The 20,418-nt window shown below is 47.7% G+C and overlaps 1 protein-coding gene across 2 annotated transcripts in view; it reads right to left on the minus strand.

Moving 5' to 3' along the window:
* TBC1D22A (TBC1 domain family member 22A) overlaps positions 1–20,418 on the minus strand; it is a 357,164-nt gene that overhangs the window by 69,345 nt on the left and 267,401 nt on the right. For both annotated transcript variants that reach the window (XM_074227261.1, XM_074227262.1), the window contains exon 12: positions 10,901–10,996. In XM_074227261.1, coding sequence (XP_074083362.1) covers positions 10,901–10,996 — 96 coding nt within the window. The remainder of the gene's footprint in view (positions 1–10,900; positions 10,997–20,418) is intronic.

The raw sequence follows: 20,418 nt of genomic DNA on the forward strand, positions 1-20,418 counted from the left end.
AGAGAGAGAGAGAGAGAGAGAGAGAGAGAGAGAGAGAGAGAGAGAGAGAGAGAAGGGAGAGGAGAGAGAGCCAAACACAAAGAACTCACTTTTATAGAACACTGATCAAAACAGCCTAGGGAGGCTAAGAAGAGTGCAAACGAAGGGAAAGAGAGGAACTCAGGAAACCTCAGAGTCCCACATGTTGGACTGTCACATTTAGATCACCTTCTCCTACACCATCTATATGTGGAAGGGCTAAAGTCTAACCTCTCATGTTCTGAATCCCAATTCCCCACCAGTTCTGGCATTCACTGTTGCAAGGTCCCTCCCAGTCCTGACTTTCCCTGTTCTCAGGCCTCTTCCATTCAGACCTTCCTGTCAGAAGAACTGAATCTGAAATAGGCCTCTACCACAACTAAGCTCTGGAATTCAGTGTTCCCTTCTCTAAAACAGATTATTATGAAGAAAGATGTTTGTAATCTAAACAGTCTATAAAAACAGGAGAGTGGGGTCACCCCAGTTCTGACCCTCTGTGCTGATCTGTCAGCCCTGGATGGGGAGAGCATGGGTACCCCTAATGACTCCTCAGACCCAGAAGCTGGATTCAGGGAAGACAGGGGAAGGGAGAGGATACATCCTTTGTGCCTCTGGGTCTTAGAATCCAGGCAGTCTATCAAGTTGCACCACATAGTGAGCATTGCAAAATCTGAGTGATAAGAAATCAATTGATTTCTTATCAAATCAAAACTGAACTTTATTTCAATCCCCCTTTATTACTTCTCATCTCTAAGGTTAAATGATGTCCCAGTGGTTAGAACACTGGGTATGGAGTCAGGAATCTGGCCTCAAACACATCCTCACTATGGGGCACTGGACAAGTCTCTTCACTTTTGTCTGCCTTGGGTTTCTAATCTGTAAAATAGAGAAAGCAGCAGTACCTCCCCCTCAGGGATGTCGGGAGGATCCAGTTTCAAAGCTCTTACAAGTGTCAGCTCTACAAATGTTAACTGTTGTTATTGTTTTTAAGAAAATGCTGCCTGCCCCTTGAGGCTGCCCGAGTAGCTCCTGCTGCTCCCTCCTTCCTTTGGTAGGCTTTCACACTCACCTTCTCTTGGCAGTTTCCTCTTCTGCTCTTCCTTCTTCATGTGTCTCCATGGTACCAGGTTGGACAGGTGCTACCCTGAGCCAGCTCTGCCCTGCCATTTCAGGCTCTACTTTCCTTGTTCCCTTATGTCTGGATTATCTTTTGTCCCCCCTCCAATTACCCCCTCATCCTGACAGAGGGAGCATTGTGTTTTCTGCTCTCTATTGGCTTCCTTCTTTAATCTGGGCTGACCCAGAGATTCTCATCAACTGACTGATACCCTGCTCCATGAGGGTAGAATTTAATTTTCCATCTTGTTCTCCTCGTGGCCTCGCATACAAAAGGCACAATATAGATTTTGTTGACTGATGGACTAAATTCCTGCCAGGAGGGTCCTAGATTGCCTCAGGGATACAGGGGTCAAGAGAGGAAGGGCTCGAATGTGGTGTGTGACTCACTGCCTCTGGGTATTCTCCCATCACACCTAAGGTGCTGCTGGGCTCACTAAGGCCATATCTTCAGTGTGTTACCAAAGTCCCACCTGCCTAGGTCAGCCCCAGAACCTCAAAAAGTGTCTTCCAAAGCAGAGTATATGTGTGACCTCTGTGAGTCTCAATTTCCTCATCTGTTAAAGGGAAACAATAAAATCAGGTCCCTCCTTCCTGGATTGCCATAAGGATCAAATAAGATGGTGTTTGCTGAATGGAACTAAGTAAGAAATCAGAAAGAAAATAGGGCAGAACTGGGCTAAGTGAAGAATCACCTTCTCTGTGCTCAGAAAGGGCATTTAATTTGCCCCAAATCACAGAGTGAGGGGTGGGGCAGAGTCAAGATTCCGTCTAAGGCCTGTCTCCAGCACATTTGCATACACGATGTAGAAGGAGGGCTCCCTTTGGCCATTCCCACTGGCTCTTCAAGGCCCTTCACAACCAGCCCCAGGTCCCATCAGTCCCCAAGGCAGAAGCTGCATGCCTGCAGGGCTAGTGCCATCTCACATTCTCTTTTCTGAGCTAGACTCTAAAGGATGGGGAAGAATCCAGTGATCTTACTCATTTGCTTTCTCCCTCTTCCCAAGTCTGTATCTCTTCAGCAGGGACATAGATGCTGGCTACCTTTGGTCAACGCTCCCCAACCCAACATCAGATGGTGATATTCTCTCTCTCTCTCTCTCCCTCTCTCTCTCTCTCTCTCACACACACACACACACACACACACACACACACACACACACACACACACACAAGTGCCTTCTTAGAGTAACAGGCAGAACCAGTGGGCAGCTCAGTCTTTTACCCTCTATCAAGGTTTGGGGAAGAACATGTGATGGGGAGAATGGTTAAGTCCTTGGTCCTCCACACACCCTAGTCCCCCATGCCAACAAAGTGTTCACTGACATTTTATGGCCAGAATGTAGTTTGGGGGGAGGGGTTTAAATTTGCTATTAAATAACACTTGATATGTCACATTTAAAAGGTGAACACTGATGCATACAGATGCTGCCATGCCACATCTGCTAACAGAGGTGCACATTTCAGGTTTCTTTACCCTCCATCTACTGTTCTAGGCAGTTCTTCCCTGCTCCTGAAACTTCTGGCTCTGGTTCAACACACCCCATAGAGCTGGAGGGCCTTAGGAGGGCCAAACTAGCTTCCCAAACTCAGAATCCTGGAGCTTCCAGACCATCAGCTGGTTAGGGTTTGCTTTATGGTGCAGCCAGCAAGGGACATGGTCAGCTGGTCAATCCAACTATGCAGACACAAATCACTCAGAGATATGATTTAATAAAAAAAATGTATTTGGCAAAAGTCATGGGATCAAAATCGATTTTCTTCAGTTCTGGGTAGACTTCAATTCTCTCTCTCTCTCTCTCTCTCTCTCTCTCTCTCTCTCTCTCTCTCTCTCTCTCCCTCCCTCCCCCTTTCTTTTTTTTCCTTCTTTCCCATCCTTTCATCCTTTCTGTCCTTTCTTTTTCCATCCTTCTCTCCCAACTAGCTTCTTATTTCAGCTCATATGGTCAAGCACTAATATGTATGGGCTAATTTAATATCTTATTGTACACGGAAGCAAGAACTTTGCTTTTTCTTTAGCAAAAGGCTATAAATTCTATATTGGATCAATAAAGGGTGCTGGTCTTTGAGTCTCTAATCCTGGGTTCCAATCCTGGCTCTGAAATGTATTAGTTGTATGCTGCCTCTGGTAGCCTTTCCTCATCTCTGAGACTCAGTTTCCTCACCTGCCAACTGAAGTGAACAAAAATACTTGTACTGCCTCCCTCAGTAGACTTTATGAAGAACACACTTGAAAAGAACCAAGAGAGCCTCACTGAGCCTAAAGATGACCAATGATGGTAAGTTCCTTGAGGGCAGGAATTGTCTTTGGTCTCTTTTGGTATCTACAGTGCCCAGGACACAGTAGGCCCTTAATACGTGCCCACTGAGTGATTCTGGTCATTTGGTCCCCTTCATAGTAAAGAAGAGGAGACTGAGGTCTCACTGGAAGCAGCAGAGCAAGTAAACAGCTAAGCCAGGACGGGGCTTAGGCGAGGCCCTGAGACCTTCCCAGGCTTCTCCTGCCTCAGGGAATGGAAGCTTTGGGAGCAGGGTCAGTGCTGAGAAACACAAGCTGGGGCATGGGGGAGACGTTTGCCCAAAGTCCACTGATTTGTCTGGGCCAGATGAGAACTGGTTGAAGGACAAGAGTAGGAAGGGGATCATGTTAAAGTAGTCACTAGCCATGAGTCTTCTCTCTTAACTAGGCTTATAATGTCCCTGGTCAGGCAGGGGACCAGGGCAAGGCTCTGGAGCAGCACAGCCTTACCTGTATGGGAGAGGGTCTATCCTGGAAAGGTGGGGGGAAGGCCCTTAGAGATCATCCAATAGAAGACTTTCATTTGATGGGGGGGGGGGCGTGGGAGATAGAGAAGAAGCCCAAGCAACACTTTTGGGATAAAATCCTTGGCCCTCAACTAGAAACATGGGTCCACATCGCCCTGCCTCCCAGGTGCCTCGTGAGTCTGGAACACAGTAAATGATCAGAAGCTTGTCCTACAAAGTGCCAGTGGCTAAGCTTCCTAGGCACTGACAAGCCCACTTGAATGTGTTATGCTCCTTTCAGTAGTTATTAGGAAAGAAGTAGCACCATTTTTCTACAACATAAAAGAAATGCTTCCCCAAAATGTTTACAAGATTAACGTCTGAGCCATGAGCTAAAGAAAAACTCTGAAGACATTTTCAAGAGGCAATTGCCAGTTTTGAGAACTGTGTCCCAAGTACCATTCCTTAACTCCAAAAATAAACCCATCTTCCCTTTCCCTCATTATAGCCACGAGGCGCCAAAGAGGCCAGTGGGAGAGATGGAGGCGATGTTTTCTCCTTTTTTTGTACATTAAAGAATGAGGCTTTCCTTGGTGTTAGAAAGAGGGCATAGGGACACATGAAAGGCTAACAGAGCCTCTTTTCTTGTCATAATGAAAGCACGGGGAGGGGCTTTAATCAGAAGAAATCCAAACAGAATCTATGTCAGACAAAAGCAGCACTCTCGCTGGATGGTGACTCCACATCAGGACCTACCCAAGGTCATGTGGCTGCGAAGGGAGGTGCTTCTGAGATCAGAAGAGGAGGATGACCACAGGTGTGACTGGGCTTCTTTTAGATCTGATTCCCTTCTGGGTGAATTAACTTCATCTGCAAGCTCAGAATCCTCTGGTAGGAAATGGGCAGGACCACCAACCAAGAGCCAAGAGGCTGGAGCAAAAATGCACCCCCTTCCAGTCCTATGGGAGAGGCTGGACCAGCTCATCTCCAAGAGCCACACTGGAATGTGTGTGGTATCCCTGCCCTCAAGGTAAGCACAGTCTAGGAAGGGAAAAGGAAAGGACGGAGATACTGCAGAAGACAAATGCCAATGTGCTTCATTTGCAGAAAAGGCACAGAGATCTCAGGACGGAGAAATGAGACAAGGCAGAATAAATTTCCTTTGCATTCAAGTTAAAAGCCCCACTAGAACAGGATTAAAGCCCATGATGAAGCCAAATCTTTCCAATATCAAACTAAAGTTTGCAAATCTTTAAATGCAAAGGAGCCCGCTGACTGGAAACTCTGGAGAGGGCAGTGCTACCAGAGTGCCCATTTCACAAATGAGGAACTGGAGGCCCTGGCAGAGGCAAATGGCCAGCAATGTCAGAAGCAGAATGGGAGCCTCTTGACATTGGTTTCAGGCTCACTGTCCCATGGCCATGACTCTGCCAGCACCAAGAAGGATGTAGGTGTCCACAGTGGACCTCTGAGCTCCTCCAGAAGCTGCTGTCCTTCCCTGATAACTTTGAGATGGCAGTTGCAGCTGTAATAAGTTACTCCCCCCCCACCAAGGCCAGGGTCAGCATCTCTGGAGGGTCTCCCACTGCCTTGGATCATGAGGTGAGTCCTATGGGGAAAGACTATGGGAATTTCCTAAACCAGGAGAGACTCAGAGAAGGTGTAACTGGTCTGGCCACACAGTAAGACCCAGAGATAGAGAGGTCCAAGCCTGTTTCTTGACCTCAAAGCCAGGGTTCTTTCCATCCATCACCCACATAATCTCCCAGAAGCTTTGGGCAGGAAAGTCCCACTTTGGATATGTCCCACCCATGGTTCCCTGGCTGCAGTTGAGACCATAGCAGTCAGCTCATCACCACCCTCCTAACATTGAAAGATTGTTTTAAATCACCCCAGAGGCTCATTATATAATCTTTATTCCTTTCATCTTTTCTTAAGTTTTACTTTTCAAACCTTTGATCATTTTTTTACTGAGAGAAAGTTGCTATTTAAACTTTGCTGAGTCTGCCTCAATTTTCTCAGAACAGAGTGAACTTTGAAACTCTGTACCCATTATAGTAGTGAGGGTTATAATTTAATAAGGAGTATTCATTTCCATCAGTTTGAAAGGAAAGTGACACATTGGTATTTATGTACTGGGACAAGATGGAGAAAATGTTCTTAATTTGAAGGGTATCCCCACTGCTACAACATCTTGCCATTGTCTTCCCACAGCACTGCACTCGCTGGGGCTGAGTTGTGGCAAGCCTCAGTTCACCTCTCCTCACCTCCCCAGAGCTATTGAACTATGCAAGGAATGGGGACTGGGCAGTGGTCTTCCCAGGCAGGCAGTACAGGTAGTTCCCAAATGGGGAAGAAGTTATCAGGGCCAGCACAGAGGAAGGAAAAGTCACCCCAGGCCCTTGGGGAAACCTTCCTGCCCTCCAGCTCTGACATCCTTTCTTCCTCCTGCCCCAGCCTCCTGGAGGTGAGCCACTCCAACCTTCCTCCTCCCTCCTTGGGCCCCAGCAACCTCCTGAAGCTTTCCCAGACTATGTGCCTCTGCTGCCCTCCCACTCTCCCAAAGACTTTGTCCTGAATAGAGACAGGCTTCCCTGAGTACAGCCCTTGCTTCTGTAACTGCTTCATGGACTGCCAATATATAGCTGGCATCTCCTCCAAGAGAGACCCCAGGACTCAGCACACAGTAGGTCCTTGATCTGAGATCAGTATGCAGGTGGCCTCCAAGCAGGGTTTAGAGGCAAAGGGCGCCATACACGTAGACCCAGGCACGTCCTCTGCAGACACAACTGATCCATCACTCAACATTAATAAAGAATCTCCTATGAATCAGAAATTGGACTAAGTGCTGGGGAGACAAAGAGAGGCCAAAGATGGCCTTGTTGCTGCCCAGGAGCTCCCAAGCTAATAAAGAGCTTCCACAACCGGGGGTGTTCTGGGACTTTCCTCTGCCCCCCCTCATCTGGGGTCCCAAGAACTGACAGAGACCTTTCACAGAAGGGACCTTTCCAAGGAGTCCAAAGTACTGGAAACAGAAGAGGTTGAGGGTTTCAAAAGCATCAGGTAACAAATAAGGTTATAGCCATAGAAAGAACACTGGGTGATTTCTTGGGCAGGGCCCGGTACTCTAGGCTCAACCCAGGGGATAGAGATAAAGGTAGCCTCTTTAAGAGGGCAAAGAACAAGTGAAGGGACCCAAAACTCACTAGGAAATGGCTGAGTCAATGACAGTAAGTGGGGCCTCTGTAGGAACTGGGGAAACCCCCCAAGAGCTGGCCCAAGATACAGAGTAAGAGAACAACACACCCCTTGACCTCAAGAGCGAAAACAAAATAACCCAAGATGGACTACAGCAAGCAAGGAGAAAACATGAAGAAAATGCAAAGACAGGGAGTGGCGTAGTCCTTCAATAACCTGGAGCCACATTAGCAGCAAAGCCAGCTGAGTACAAATGTCATTGGATAGAATCTAGAACCAAAGCCATATTTGACATATTTGTATTTAACTGAACCAAGTCTGGGGGGGGGGGCAAGAACTTTAGCACCTTCCCTGCTTACATGTGAAAAGAGAAGTCGTCATGTCATCAGAGCCTAAGGAGGCTCATCATCCAGGAGAGCCAGGTTTAAATCTTGGCACCAGGGCTCACCAAGTTTTCTGTCCCTGTCCCTTGTTTCCTAATACAGAAAATGAGGGCACCAGCCCAGATCTGGGAAGACCCTTTCTTGCTCTGAAAGATGAAAGGCCCAATCATACAAGCTCCTTCTCTCCCCACTGGCCCCACGTGAGTCACCTCTCCCTGGACTGCTCTGCCACAAGCTTCCCCTCCTTCAATCCTTCCTGAGGATCAGGTCATTCTACTCACTGGCTCAAGAGCCTTGGGTGGCTTGGAATGGCAAACTGCTCCAGGATCTCTGCCAAATGCGGTCCTGAAGAATCAGACGCAACTCAACAACTTGGAGAAGGAGCAGAAGGTCCTCTAAGCTGGATATCATCTCTGTTACCCTTCTCTCCTCTGCTCCTCTACCCCTTAGCCTGGATCAGAGGGAGGTATCTCCTGGACAAACACCAGCTCTTAGGACCAGGACTTCACTGCTTTCATTGCTGTGTCCCTGGGACCTTCTCTGGACATGATGCTCAGTGATCACCAAATTCAATCAAAGGAGCTAGGATTTGAACTCGGGACTTGGCCTCCCCAGCTCTGTGATGGCTATAATTATATAAAATCTAGATAGAATTTCTGTTTTCTCTTTCTTTCCCTCCCTACCCAGCAATCACAACATGCTTACAAGTCCAGTCTCTACAGTATCGACAGTAGCTCAAAAGCCTCATTGCCCCATCTCTCCCCTTTTCCATTTGCCCATTGATCCCCAATCTCCTATGAGTCATCTCTTTCCCTTGCCCCACTTCTCCTGGCCCCTCAGACTTGGCTCAGATGCTCATCTGCCACACCGGTCATCTCCACTAATTACGACCCAGCTGCGACTACACATTAGAGAAATTGCTGGGTGGTTGTTTTTTTAAACCAATGTGATCAAACATGCCAACCTGGTGTGTATAAGGATGTGCTTATTCTTTACATTTACCAAGCTGGTTGTAAATCGTGGGCAGCTCCCAGAGAGATGCCTGAGCCTCCTCTGAGCAGACTCCTCCATGCACTACCCGTCTTGGGGACCCTCTGAGGCAGACAATTCTAGGATCCCAAGAACCAGGAGCGCTGGCTGGGACTGAGGGGGCCCTCAGAGGCTCTCCTCTCCATTCCAGAGAGATGGAAAGAGAGCGCTGTGGAGGCAAGGAGGCCTTCCCAAGGCCGTGCCACTGGTGACTAGGCAACTGGAATGCCTGACCCCCTCCTCACCATTCCTGTGTTCTTAGACTGAACCTGGATCTGCCCACTTCTTGAGACTGCCACCTCTCTTCCCATCTGACTGATGACCTTGGGTCTTGGCTCCTGTGCTCCCTGGGTGCCCGGAGCCTTCTCACTCCAAAGGGAAGGATCTCTGGTGCTTCTCAGAGACACCCAGTGCCTCCCCCCTACACTTGTCAGCCCTCTGGAAAGGAGTTAGCATAGACCCTGACATTGAGAAATGCCAACCACAGATAGCTGGTAGAGAGACCCCCACATCCTCCTCTGATCTCAGCCCCATCCTGGGAGGGCGACTATGCCTACCCTGCTATCTGAGGCTCACTGAAGTAACTCGTCCATCCCTCATCTAGTCCAAACTCAAAGCCCAGGAGGGTCATTGAGGGAGGAGAAGAGATGAAGGTCTGAACTCCTGGAGGAAGCAGTCAGACCTGGGTTCAAATTCAGCCTCTACTGTTCATTAACTCTGGCAAGCTTCTTCCCTTCAGATCTCTAAGAGTCCTCAGCACTATTCTTTACTGAGCCACTGGATAGTCCCTTCCTTCTAAGATTTCTGGTAGCCATCCATCACATAGATTCCCAGTCTCCTTGTCAGAATGGGAGCTGAGGGTGGGGAGACCTGGTCTTTCACTCTGCATCTGGCCTAATAATCAAGTCATTAATGCTCCTTCATGACTGTTACATGAAGGATGTCAAATCTAAGACTCGAGAGACGCCTCAGCAACTTCATCTGTAAAATGGGGATATACTTGCTGTCTTTAGGACTACGGTGAGGAAAGCTCTCAGTCAGCCTTCACTAGTTACAGAAATGGAAGCTTCTAGACTTGGACAAGGATGGTGACAGGCAGCAGGAGAAAGAGATGGGAAGATGGAGGGGTTGGAAGCAAAGAGAGGGGGCTTCCCCTGCCAGCTAGTGGCCACTCTAGGATGCTTCCCAACTCATTTTCCTCCTTTAGGACCCATTATCTCCTTTGTAAATTGGGGCCAAGTCTCCTGGTCTCCCTGCCACCCAGGATGTAGATGCAGGCTGCACAAACCAGAGCATTCCATGGATGGGGATGGTGCCTCGCCACCCCAGCACAACTGGCCACCATCCTGAGTGTGGACCCTGAGAGTATGCAACCTGTTGGCAAGGCCACCCCCACCTCCTCACCAAATGGCCATCTTCCCCTTCCCCCCACCCCCAATCTCCATCATGGTCATAACACGGTACTGCTGCTAATGGTTCTGGCCAGCAGCATTACTGTTTTCTAAATTATAGAAATCAAACTATAACTCAGGACATTTCCTGCTCTATCCTCCTCTGCCCTGAGATGGCCCTCCAGACCTTCCTGCTTAGCTATGTCACAACATGAGGCTGCTCTGTGGGCAGGGGAAAGACCACTGGGCTCTGAGTTGGAATGTTCCAAGTTCAAATCCTACCCCCAGACACATAGGAGCTGAATGAGCCAGGGGATCCTTCTTTGTAAAATGGGAATAAGAACATGTGCTGCCAGATAAATGGTAGAGGGTCAGATAAGTTAATGGTTAAGAAAACACTGATGAAATGCCAGCTTTGATCATCATGGTGGTTCCCAGAGCCACAGGGAGCTGAGGGAAGGGGCAGCAGGCTGGCCTGGACAAAGGAGGGCTTCCAAATGGGAAGGCTGAACAAATCAGGAGGAAAAGAGGAGGCTCCAGAGCTGGTGATCGGGCAGGGCACCCACACCAGTTCAGACTGAGAGTCAGATTCCCGGGATGGGGAGCTCACTACCTTCCCACAACCCTTCCAAGCATCTCTGAATTTTGCCCTCTGGGGACCAACCAAATCGAACCCCAGATATTCCACATGACAATGGGTGAGTGGTGGGAAGGAGGGGGTAGTGTTCACAGCGGTCAAAGACTACACTAAAGAAATCCTATAGCCATGGAGCCAACAGACCTTGGAAACCACTGGGGGTGGCAGGAGGATGTCTACATCCTTGGGCCCCCACCCTTCACTGCTGGGTGGCCTTGCCTCCTGGGGAGTACAGCCCCACAGACCTGGGCCCAAGTCTACATTTCTCCAGTGGAAACACTTTAAGGGACCCCCTAGAAGAACAAGCAGGCTTCTGGACCAGAGAAGGGAAATCCAATCAGTTTCTTTCTCCCCTCCCTCCCTGAAAGAAAGCTTTGACTTACTTGGAAATCTTTTTCTTCTAGAATCTCTTTTCTCCATCTCACGAGGAAAGCTGCACAGACGTACAAGTGGAAGTGAGAAAAGCCCTCAGGTTCGGACTGAAAAACACACCAAGAAACAGACAAAAGAGATTTGTGAATACGTTTCCCCCATGAAAACCCAACCCATATGGGCTCAGGGGCTGAGCTCTGGGGGGTGGGGGGCCAGGATCCTAAAATTCATATCTCATTTACATGCATACAATGTCTTCCCTCAGTGAGGATAGCTCCACATTAATGGGCTGATGCCAGGGGCTCCCAGGAGGAGAAGAGGAGGCTCCAGAGTTGGTGATCAGAAGGTCTGGACTTGAGGCCCAGGATCAGCCCATCAACCAGTTTCCTCGGCAGCAAAATGGGAATGACCTTCTCCCTCATAGGACTGTCCCTGGGTTCAAACTGGGGTGATTCAATTCAACTCACCAAGAAACACTCACAAAGCACCAGGAGGGGTGAGATGACTGTGGCCAGGCTGAGCCAGGAGGTGAAGGCTAAGTTTTTGGTGGGCAGGTCAGAGAATGGTTGGTATACACCCCAGGGGGAGAGCAAAATGGGAGGCTCTGAAGGTCAGGGGGATTCTGTGGCAAGAAATGAGGCTTCACTCTCAGCCTCAGTTTCTTCACTGGTAAACTGAGGGTGTTGAAAAGAATGCATGTGCTGTCTCCTCTAAAGGGTGGGAGGGTAGAGCCACAGCTTTAATGCCTCTACCATCCAAGGACCCTAGGTCTAGCATCAGAAAGGACCTCAGGGGCCGTCATGAGGAGGAAACTGAGTGAGAGAATAAAGGGAGAAAGGAAGGGTTTGAAGACAGGGCCTTGGGGTCTGCTCTGAAAGAAGGGGCACGAGACAAATGACAAGCCAACAAGACAGAAGGAAAAGGAACCAAGACAGAAGAGGGTCAGAAAAGCTCAGAGAAGAGTGTTCAGAGGCCAGTGTGGTCATCAAAAGCTCGAGAGGTCCCAAAGGACAACCCAAAGAGTGATCCGATTGGGTTCTTAGGTATCCCCAGAGATTTCTCAGAAGGCAGCTTCACTGAAGGAGGAAGTGAGAAGCCAAACTCTGAAGGCTTGAGAAGGGAGGAAAAGGAGAGGAAGAGGAGGTAGCAAGTGTAGACAACTTTTAAAGACATCGAACTCTGGGACCCCAACTGGAGAGGACAGTCAGGCTGTGTAAGAGGGTGGTGGAAGTGGTAGTGGGTGGTGGTGTTTTTAAAAGTGAGGGAACCTGAGTGGTATCTTTGGACTTCAAGGAAAGATCTGGTAGACAGATAAAGATGGCCTGACCTTTAACAAGAATGGGGATAATGTTGCTGAGCAATTTTTAGTGTAATTCGAGTACTGCTAAGTAGCAAAAAGCTGCAGGTGTTAGCCAGATGGTGGTCCTTGCTCATTGGGAAGGGAGTTAGGAGAAAGTTTCAATTTAGACCAAGACAGTCTCAAATGGATATGTGACCTAGAAATGAAAGTTCACATCATAAAGAAAGAAAGAAACCTGGGAAGAATGACCCATCAGAGAGATTGACAGATTGGCCGAATGCTCATAGCCAAATAAAGAAAAGAGAAGATCAGAAGAGAAAAATGTGGATTATGGCCATTTGAAAGGGTTCTTTTAATTTTTTTTTTTGCATAAACACATCTTAGAAAACAAAGATTAAAATGGAAACAATTAACTGGGAGAAATATTTATATCAAGTTTCTCTGACAAAGGTCTCATTTCCAAAATACATAAGGAACTGATTTCAATTTATAAGAAAGCAAGCCATTCACCAAGGGATAAAGGATCTGAGCTTTTGAAGAGGCAGTTCCCAAGGGAAGAAACCCTGGCTATCTCTGGCCATATGGAAAAATGCTCCAAATAACTACTAATTAGAGAAATGCAAATTAAAGCAATGATGAGATTCTACTTTAGATGCATCAGATGGATAAAGATGACAAAAAAGCAAAATGATCAACATTGGGGGACAGGGGGGAAAGAGGCATACTGACACACTGTTAGTGGACTTGCAGATGGGCACAGCCATTCTGGAAAGAAATGTGGAACGATACCAAAAAAAGAAAAAAATCACTGAATACTGTGATCCTTTGACCCACCTCCCCCCCCCCATAACTGTTAGGTCTATACTAGAAAGAAATCAAAGAAAAGGGGAGGAGAGGATAATATGCAAGGCCAGGAACTTGTACAAGCACCTTACAATTATTTTTGCATTTGATTCACAAAACAACCCTGGAAGGTATTCGATGTTCTGATTCTGATGTTTTAGTCAAGGCAAACAGAGGTTAAGTGACTTGGCCAAGGTCAACTAGCTGTTAAGTATCTGAGGCTGGATTTGAATTCAGGTCTAACTGACTAGACCTGTTGCTCTGATCATTGTGCCACCAGTTACCTTTGAAAAGTCTCTTATGTACAAAAATGCTAATAGCAGCACTTTCTATGGTGGCAGAAAAGTCTGGAAACTAAAGAGATGCCAGCTGAGACTGCAGTATGGTATATGGAAATGTGATAAAAAAAAATGCCTCTCTTGAAAGCAATGAGGGCAGGGAGCCTTCTATGAACTGATGCAGGAGGTGGGGACACGGGAGCGGTTCTGAGGATTTGGGAAGCCCAAGCCTGAATGAAAGAAGCAGGCATGGAAGAAGACCAAAGACAAGAACACCAGCTCAGGAAAAACAAGTTGCAGTAGAGCTGCTCACTCCCCTATGTGACCACTCCTGATTCTGGATCATGGGAGCTGTGGCCTGTAAGAGACTCATACCTCTTGTGGGCAGCCAATGAAGTAAGTCGTGTGGTATGACACTAGATATCGGTAAACAAGATATGTGTCTTCTCCCCCCAGTGGGATGGAGGGTGGGACAGAGAGAAGACAGATTTCTGCTCTTCTGTTTTGTTTTGTTAATAAAGAGGTTGGGGGGGGGGGAGATGTGAAATATCCCAGGTCCTTTCCTCTGAGCTTGCGGCATCATTATGAGTTTCCCTTGGTGTTTGAGTAACAAGAGACCTCTTGGGAGGAAGTGGGAGGGAAGGAGGAAGGCTTGAGCTCCTGGGTCCTGCTGAAGCCCCTGGTCCTCTCCGAAGGCTTCCAGAAGAAGGAGTCCCAAGAGGCATTTTTCTCAAAAGCCCAAGAAGGCCTCTCATAAGACAGAAACCAGAAGCTTTCCTCTATTGAGGATCCAAGGAGGGGCAAAATTGAGTTTGTAGCTCTAAGTGGACTACTTGTCCTCAGGGACATGGCGATTATATTAAAATAGCCATTTAGCAAATAAAACTTTTAAATCAACAACAGAAACTAGGCCTCAACCTTAATGAAGCTTAACCTGGACAATAAAAACCACTGGTTGATGCATCCTCTAGGAGGAAGGATGCTGCTGCTATTTCTCAAGATCAAGGTTGGAATAGCCTTTTTCTCAAGGGTGGAAGGAGCCAGACTGCTGCAGAGAGGCCACAGTGAGAAAGGGGCCTGGAGACAGAGGAAAGGTCACGGGTCTAAACAGGCTCAAGGCAAGGACCAGGGTCAAGTTATGCCTCTGCTGCCTACCCCAGAGTGGCACTGGGGAGGTCCATCTGTAAATTGAGAGATTTAATGAGATTGCTGAGATCTCTGCCAACTTTGAATCCTAAAATCCAGATTACCTTGGAAAAGGAAAGACCACAGACTGGTTGTTCCCATTTGGTGGGCAGTGTACAATGCAAAGTCCACTGACCTAAAAAATCTTGGTTTGATCCCTGGACTCAGAATCAGTAAGACCTGCATTCAAATGCATCCTTGGAGACTTCCTGGCTGTGTGGTCCTGGGAAAATTATTGAACTTTAGTCTACCTAAGATTCCTAAACTGTAAAATGGCTATTATATTAATATTACATATATATTATGTAATACCAATGATATAATATTATAATAATATTACCCAAGTTTCTTGTGAGAATCAAATCAGAGAATATTTATAAAACCTTGGGACATTGTAGGCAGCAATCCTCTGGTTCTAACCCTAATCCTAATCCATAATCCTTAGAAGGAAATGACAGACCACTCCAGTATCTTTGCCAAGACAGCCCCTAGTGGGGTCATGAAGAATCGAACGACAATCAAATAACAACAAATCTTTCCTTCCTTCCTTTCTTCCTTTTTCTTCCTTCTCACCTTCCTTCTTTCCTCCATCCCTCTCTCCCTCCTTTCCTACTACAATTTCCTCATCTGAACATGATGGCTCTCAGTCTCTTCCAGTCTACTGGAATACGACCCACCCAGTTCTCTACAGCCGACCAATGAGGACAGCTCTATAGTTCCATACTTGCCCTTTGCACATCCATCCCCATATGAATAGAATGTACTCATTCCTTCCTTACTACCAGACTCCAAAGACCCACAACTCTATTGCATGGAAGATAGCTCAGACTTGGAGAGGCCAGTGTTGCTAACACAATCTCTGGCCGAGGTGTGAGTTAAGACTAGTTAAGAATGGTGGGGATAACCTCAAACTTCAACCTTGCATTCTTTGGTCACTCAAGTCACTTTGGTTATCCCCACCAGGTCTTTCTAAAGAAAATAAAACATCCCCAAAGAATAGGTGCCTGAGCTGGTTTCCCAAACCAAATAATTTAAAATGCACTTAGGAAACTACCAGTCTGGAGCTTCCAAGGAGAAACCTAGGGCTTTCTGCTTTGGGGAGGGAAGCATCTCCAAGCAGAGAACCAAAGCCAGTCTTTCAGGGATAGGGGAGAGGAGACCCATGTTCCCACACAAATAGTACAAAGTATCAATATACAGAAATATTCTACAGACCCTATTGCCCCCCACCCCCGTGTTAGAACCAGGTTGGAGGGGATCTTAGACCAACCTATTCAATCAGCAAGCTACACAGGCAGTAAGATGCAGAACTTCCTCCTCTCCATCCTGCCTTCTTTCCCAGAATTTCTATTACTAAATGTTCATTCATCAAGTAAATTCCCTGGCATCAGCAGCAGGAAGCCTTCTGGTGTGGTCAGGAGCACATTCCCTGAATGTGGAAATCTATGAACACCAGGTTCAAACCCCTCTTTGATGACTTCTGGCTCTGGGAGAGTGGGCACATCATTTCTGACTCAGGTGCCTCATTTGCACCAGGACATCATTCTCATATGCCAGTGGCCTCATGGGGGCTATGCCCAGAGGAACTTTGCAATGTTCAGAACATCCAGGCACAGCAATTGTATGCAGATGGGAAATTATTAGGATGTGGTCCATAATCAATCAACAAGTTTCCACAAAGTGCCTACTATGTGCTGGCCACTGGAGACCACAGAGATAAAGGTGGAAAAGCCCTGTCCTCAGTGAGTTGGTCATCAATCTCTGGGAGAATTGTATGTGAATGGATGTGACTCTGAGATCTGTACTGCAGAGAGGGAGGGTCATGAGACTACCTCTCTGTCCCCTGAGCTGCACTGCCTTATGGAGAACCACCAAACCCAAGAATTCCCACAGCCTCCTTCAGAGAAGCCTCTCCAGCCATCACGTCTTCATTTGGATGTTCTCCCTGAACTGGGAGCTCCTTGAAGGCAGGCACGAGTTTCCCCAGGGTTTGGTCTGGTTCGAAGGAGGCAATTGTTGAGGATTTAAAAAAAAAAAAGAGGTAGCTTGGCTCTCCTCAGCTCATACTGGGATTCTCTCAGTTAAGAAATATGAAGTGCCTTCTGTGTGCAGGCTCGAGGGATGGAAAAAGGAAACAACTCAGGTCCTGACCTCCAGGAGCTTGGAAGGCTGATGATGATAACATGGACAGGGGAAAAGCAGGAGGGAAGGGGCTCTGTGGGTCCCTGCACTGGCCTGGCCCAGATCCAACTCAATCTTTCCAATGGCTGATGGATTTGGTTCTGACAGGGAAACAAGGGAAGGAAGAACTTTAGCCAACTCGATGTCAGGTCATTTCCCTTTCAACTTGTCTTAATCACTAATTAAGAACAAAAAGAAGCCCGGAAGGCCCATTTCCCACAGCTCTTACAGGGCGGCACTGCAAGACAGGTTTCCAAACTGCTATGGTGATCCTTATGCAAATTTTGGTATATTATTGTACATGAAGAATGTATACAAATTTGGGTCTGGACAGAATCATACACTCCCTCACAATGCTTCTGGCCAGATTAGCTAATGGGTTAACTGGCTGCCACAGCATCAGTAAGTTGGACCATTACTAAAGATGAACCTATAAATGCAAGCTTGGGGATACATAAAGCAAAAGGGAGGCAGGGTGGCTTATGTCCATCATAATTCAATAAATAATCCAAGTTACAAAAATTCCAGGCTCCAGGGGGCAGCCCGGCCCTTTTTGCTGAAAGTATCTCCCCTTCCCCATTAGCTTCCTGGGCACCATCTCTGACACTGCTTTCTTTGGAAGGGCAGCCTTTGGCAGAGAGTCAAGAGACAGACTGAAGATTCACCCAGTTAAGAACATAGAGACTCAACCTGGGAAGTCCAGACATCACTGAAGTAATGGGATGGTTGAGTCCATCTGGAGGGAGCAGGTGTAGACTGACTGACCACAGGCCAAGCAGGCAGGAGGGCCCCTCTAGACCATCTTCTGCAGATCATGCTGGGAGTCTTCCAGAAGGGAGAGCTCACCACATCCAAGGCTTACCCATTTTATTCTAGAAGGCTCTATGGTTGGCAAACTCCTGGTTCCATATGTGGTTAAGTCTCTCCTATACCCTCTACCTGGGATCACTGAAGTCCTGAGGTAACTCCCAACTGATTCACAGTTCTAGTTTTCTGAGACTCAGAGAAGCCCAGAGAAATAATTATGATTAATGTGACTTCTAATCAGCTTCCAAACCTTCTTGTTTCTTTTTCTAATCCATCTGTCCCCCTTGGGTCACTCCCCTGGCTTTCATCCTTTCCTATGAGCTATTACAAAAGCCTGTTTCAGGCCCCTCCCTGCTGCAATCTCTCCAAGGCTGCCAAAGTGTAGATCCCAACAAAACACTCAATAAACTTCAGGGGTTCTCCATTGACTCAGATCCCAAAGCTCAACTCCTTGACTAAACCTGGGAAGCATTTCTCCAATTGGTCCCATATGACTTGTCCAGTCTCAGCTAACAGCCTTCCCCTTCCTGAACACACTCTTAGAAAAAAACACAACCAAAATCTCTAAACATGATGGGAAATCAAGGCAAGAAACTAATCATGAATCAGAATTATGTGAGGAAGCCAAGATCAAGAGCTTCGGGGGTGACTGGAAATCAGAGACAATGTACCACATTTGGGCCTGGGAATCTGTCTTCCCAACAAGTGGGGGGATGCAGTCATACTTATGACATAGTTTGGATTGCAGCGTTGTGCATCTGTCAATAAAAAGCATCAGAAAAAGAAAAAAGGTACATGCACCCCTACACGGATCACATTACAGAATAATGAGTCACTAACAATTATCTGGTCTCTTCCCAGGACTTGCAGTGAAACAGATTCCAGCCCAGGGCTCCATCTCAAATCTTAAGCCTAAGATTTCCAGGGAGAACAGCTCGATGGGATCAATGGACATATCGAATAAATGGAGAGGACAAGAGCATCACCCTCAAGGGACTGCAGGAAAGTAGAATGACCCAACCCGTGGTATTAAGGCGCTATGTACATCAGCTTGCATTGCCATGATGCCCCTAATGAGAGAAGCAATGCTATCCCATCTTTAGATCATCTTTCTATCTCCCTCTTTTGTGCATCCCACTGCATAATGTACAAGCCCAGCACCAAGTGTACGATTTACAGAGCGGTATTCGGCTTAGTCTCTGGGTCATCATGCCACTTTCCACTCCAGAAAAGAGTGCCGAGGGGAGGGAGACTCAAGTGGGCATCTGCAGATGAGGCAGGGGTCCCAGGGGCCAGACCTTACCACCCCAGAGGGCAGGGAACTGGATCCCTGGCTCTAATCTCTCCCACCTCTCACCACAGGCCAATGTCGCTTCTACCATACACAGGGCATGTCTTATGAGGAATGGCAGATGCACTGGCCTAAGATCAGCTAACTCACTGGCATTCTGGACCTAGGGCTTTCTTCATGACTGAGTCCATCCTGTGTAGATTGACTCACAAAGCACAACAATGTGTGCTCATTTTTTAAACTGATAATATGCAATGAAAATAATCTAGCAAATCTAGCAGACACCTGGTGAGTTTGGCTATACCCACACCCTCTTCCTTTCGTCACAGTTCTGGGTGGATGAGTTCCTCCTTCCATACCAGAGAGGAAGCCGCATGCAGGCAAGGGCCAGGATGAGGCATGGCCCCAACAGGAGTGTGACTACCCACCATAAGGGCTTAGCACCCACTTTTAGCACATGTAGCTGACCTGCTCATGAAATGAAGCAAATGGGGCAGATGGGAGAGTAACTAGGGGTCTCCCCCTCTCAGAAATTGGGGTGGGGGTGTCTGAAGACCTGGGAAGGTCAGGGACCAGAGCCGCTAGGAAGGTCACACCCAAGGGAAGCTGGGAACCAAGAAGGAGGTGGCATGAGAGGAGAATAAAGCCAAGGAAATCCCCAGGAAGACTCCCTCAGTGGGGCCAACTTGAAGCTCTGCTCTCTACCTGAGGTAGTGCGTCCCCACTCTTGGTCCGACTGTGGCCCAGGCCTAGATTTGTCCTGGCTCTAAGTCGCCAGTGGAGCACTGGGCAGATGGCTTGGAGCTACCAATCCCTTGGAGGTTAGAGCATTCTGCGCTGTCTCCCTCTTAGTATTCCTCGCCTCAGTGATCAAGGAGGGAGGGACAGAGAGAAGAGAGGCTGAAACACCACAGACTGATTACTATACTTCCCGAGTCAAGCTTGGAGGTCGGCCAGTTGACCACAATCCAGAGTACACGGCCTCTAAACTTTGCCCTCCAGGGAGGGAGCAGGCCTTGTCTGGCAGAGGGAACGGGACGTTGCACTATGGTCATCTTCAGATGCTCCTCAGGACTTCCAAAGTTGATGCCAGTCTGACTCAGTGGACTGAGCTGAAACTGAGGGGCAGAGAGTATGAGTGAGCTGGCCAAGCCCACAGTTACGAGGGTCCAGTCCTGAGGTGCAAAACAAGAGTGGCAGGCCAATCCAAGGCCTGTTGACTTAAGAATCCCACAGCAGACACACGAGAATTGAGGTAAAGAAAGCCATGCCCTCGTATTGACAGCCATACCAATTGTTGTTTACCTTTGATTTCCCATTAAGCTTTACTTCCTAGCACCTCACATCAAAACCACCTGCCTCCTGAGCCCAGAGTGAGCACACAGTAGGCATGAATTAAATACTTCAGTTCATTCATCAGGAAGGAAAGAGCTGCAATCCACCCTGAAAGTGGTAGATTTTCTGTCACTTCCCTCCCAGTCTCCTCTTTTGCCAAATTCCCAATGGCCTCTGGGTCTCCCCAGGTCACAACCACAGTGACACCCTTTCCTCCTCACACTCCCTTCAACCCACAATCCAATCTATGGTGAGAGCCTACAGGTGCCTAATGTCCCTTGCACATCCTAAGCCCCAAAACCCTGAGTC

The sequence above is a fragment of the Macrotis lagotis genome, chromosome 2, assembly GCF_037893015.1.
Source record: "Macrotis lagotis isolate mMagLag1 chromosome 2, bilby.v1.9.chrom.fasta, whole genome shotgun sequence".
NCBI classification, from domain to species: Eukaryota; Metazoa; Chordata; class Mammalia; order Peramelemorphia; family Peramelidae; genus Macrotis; species Macrotis lagotis.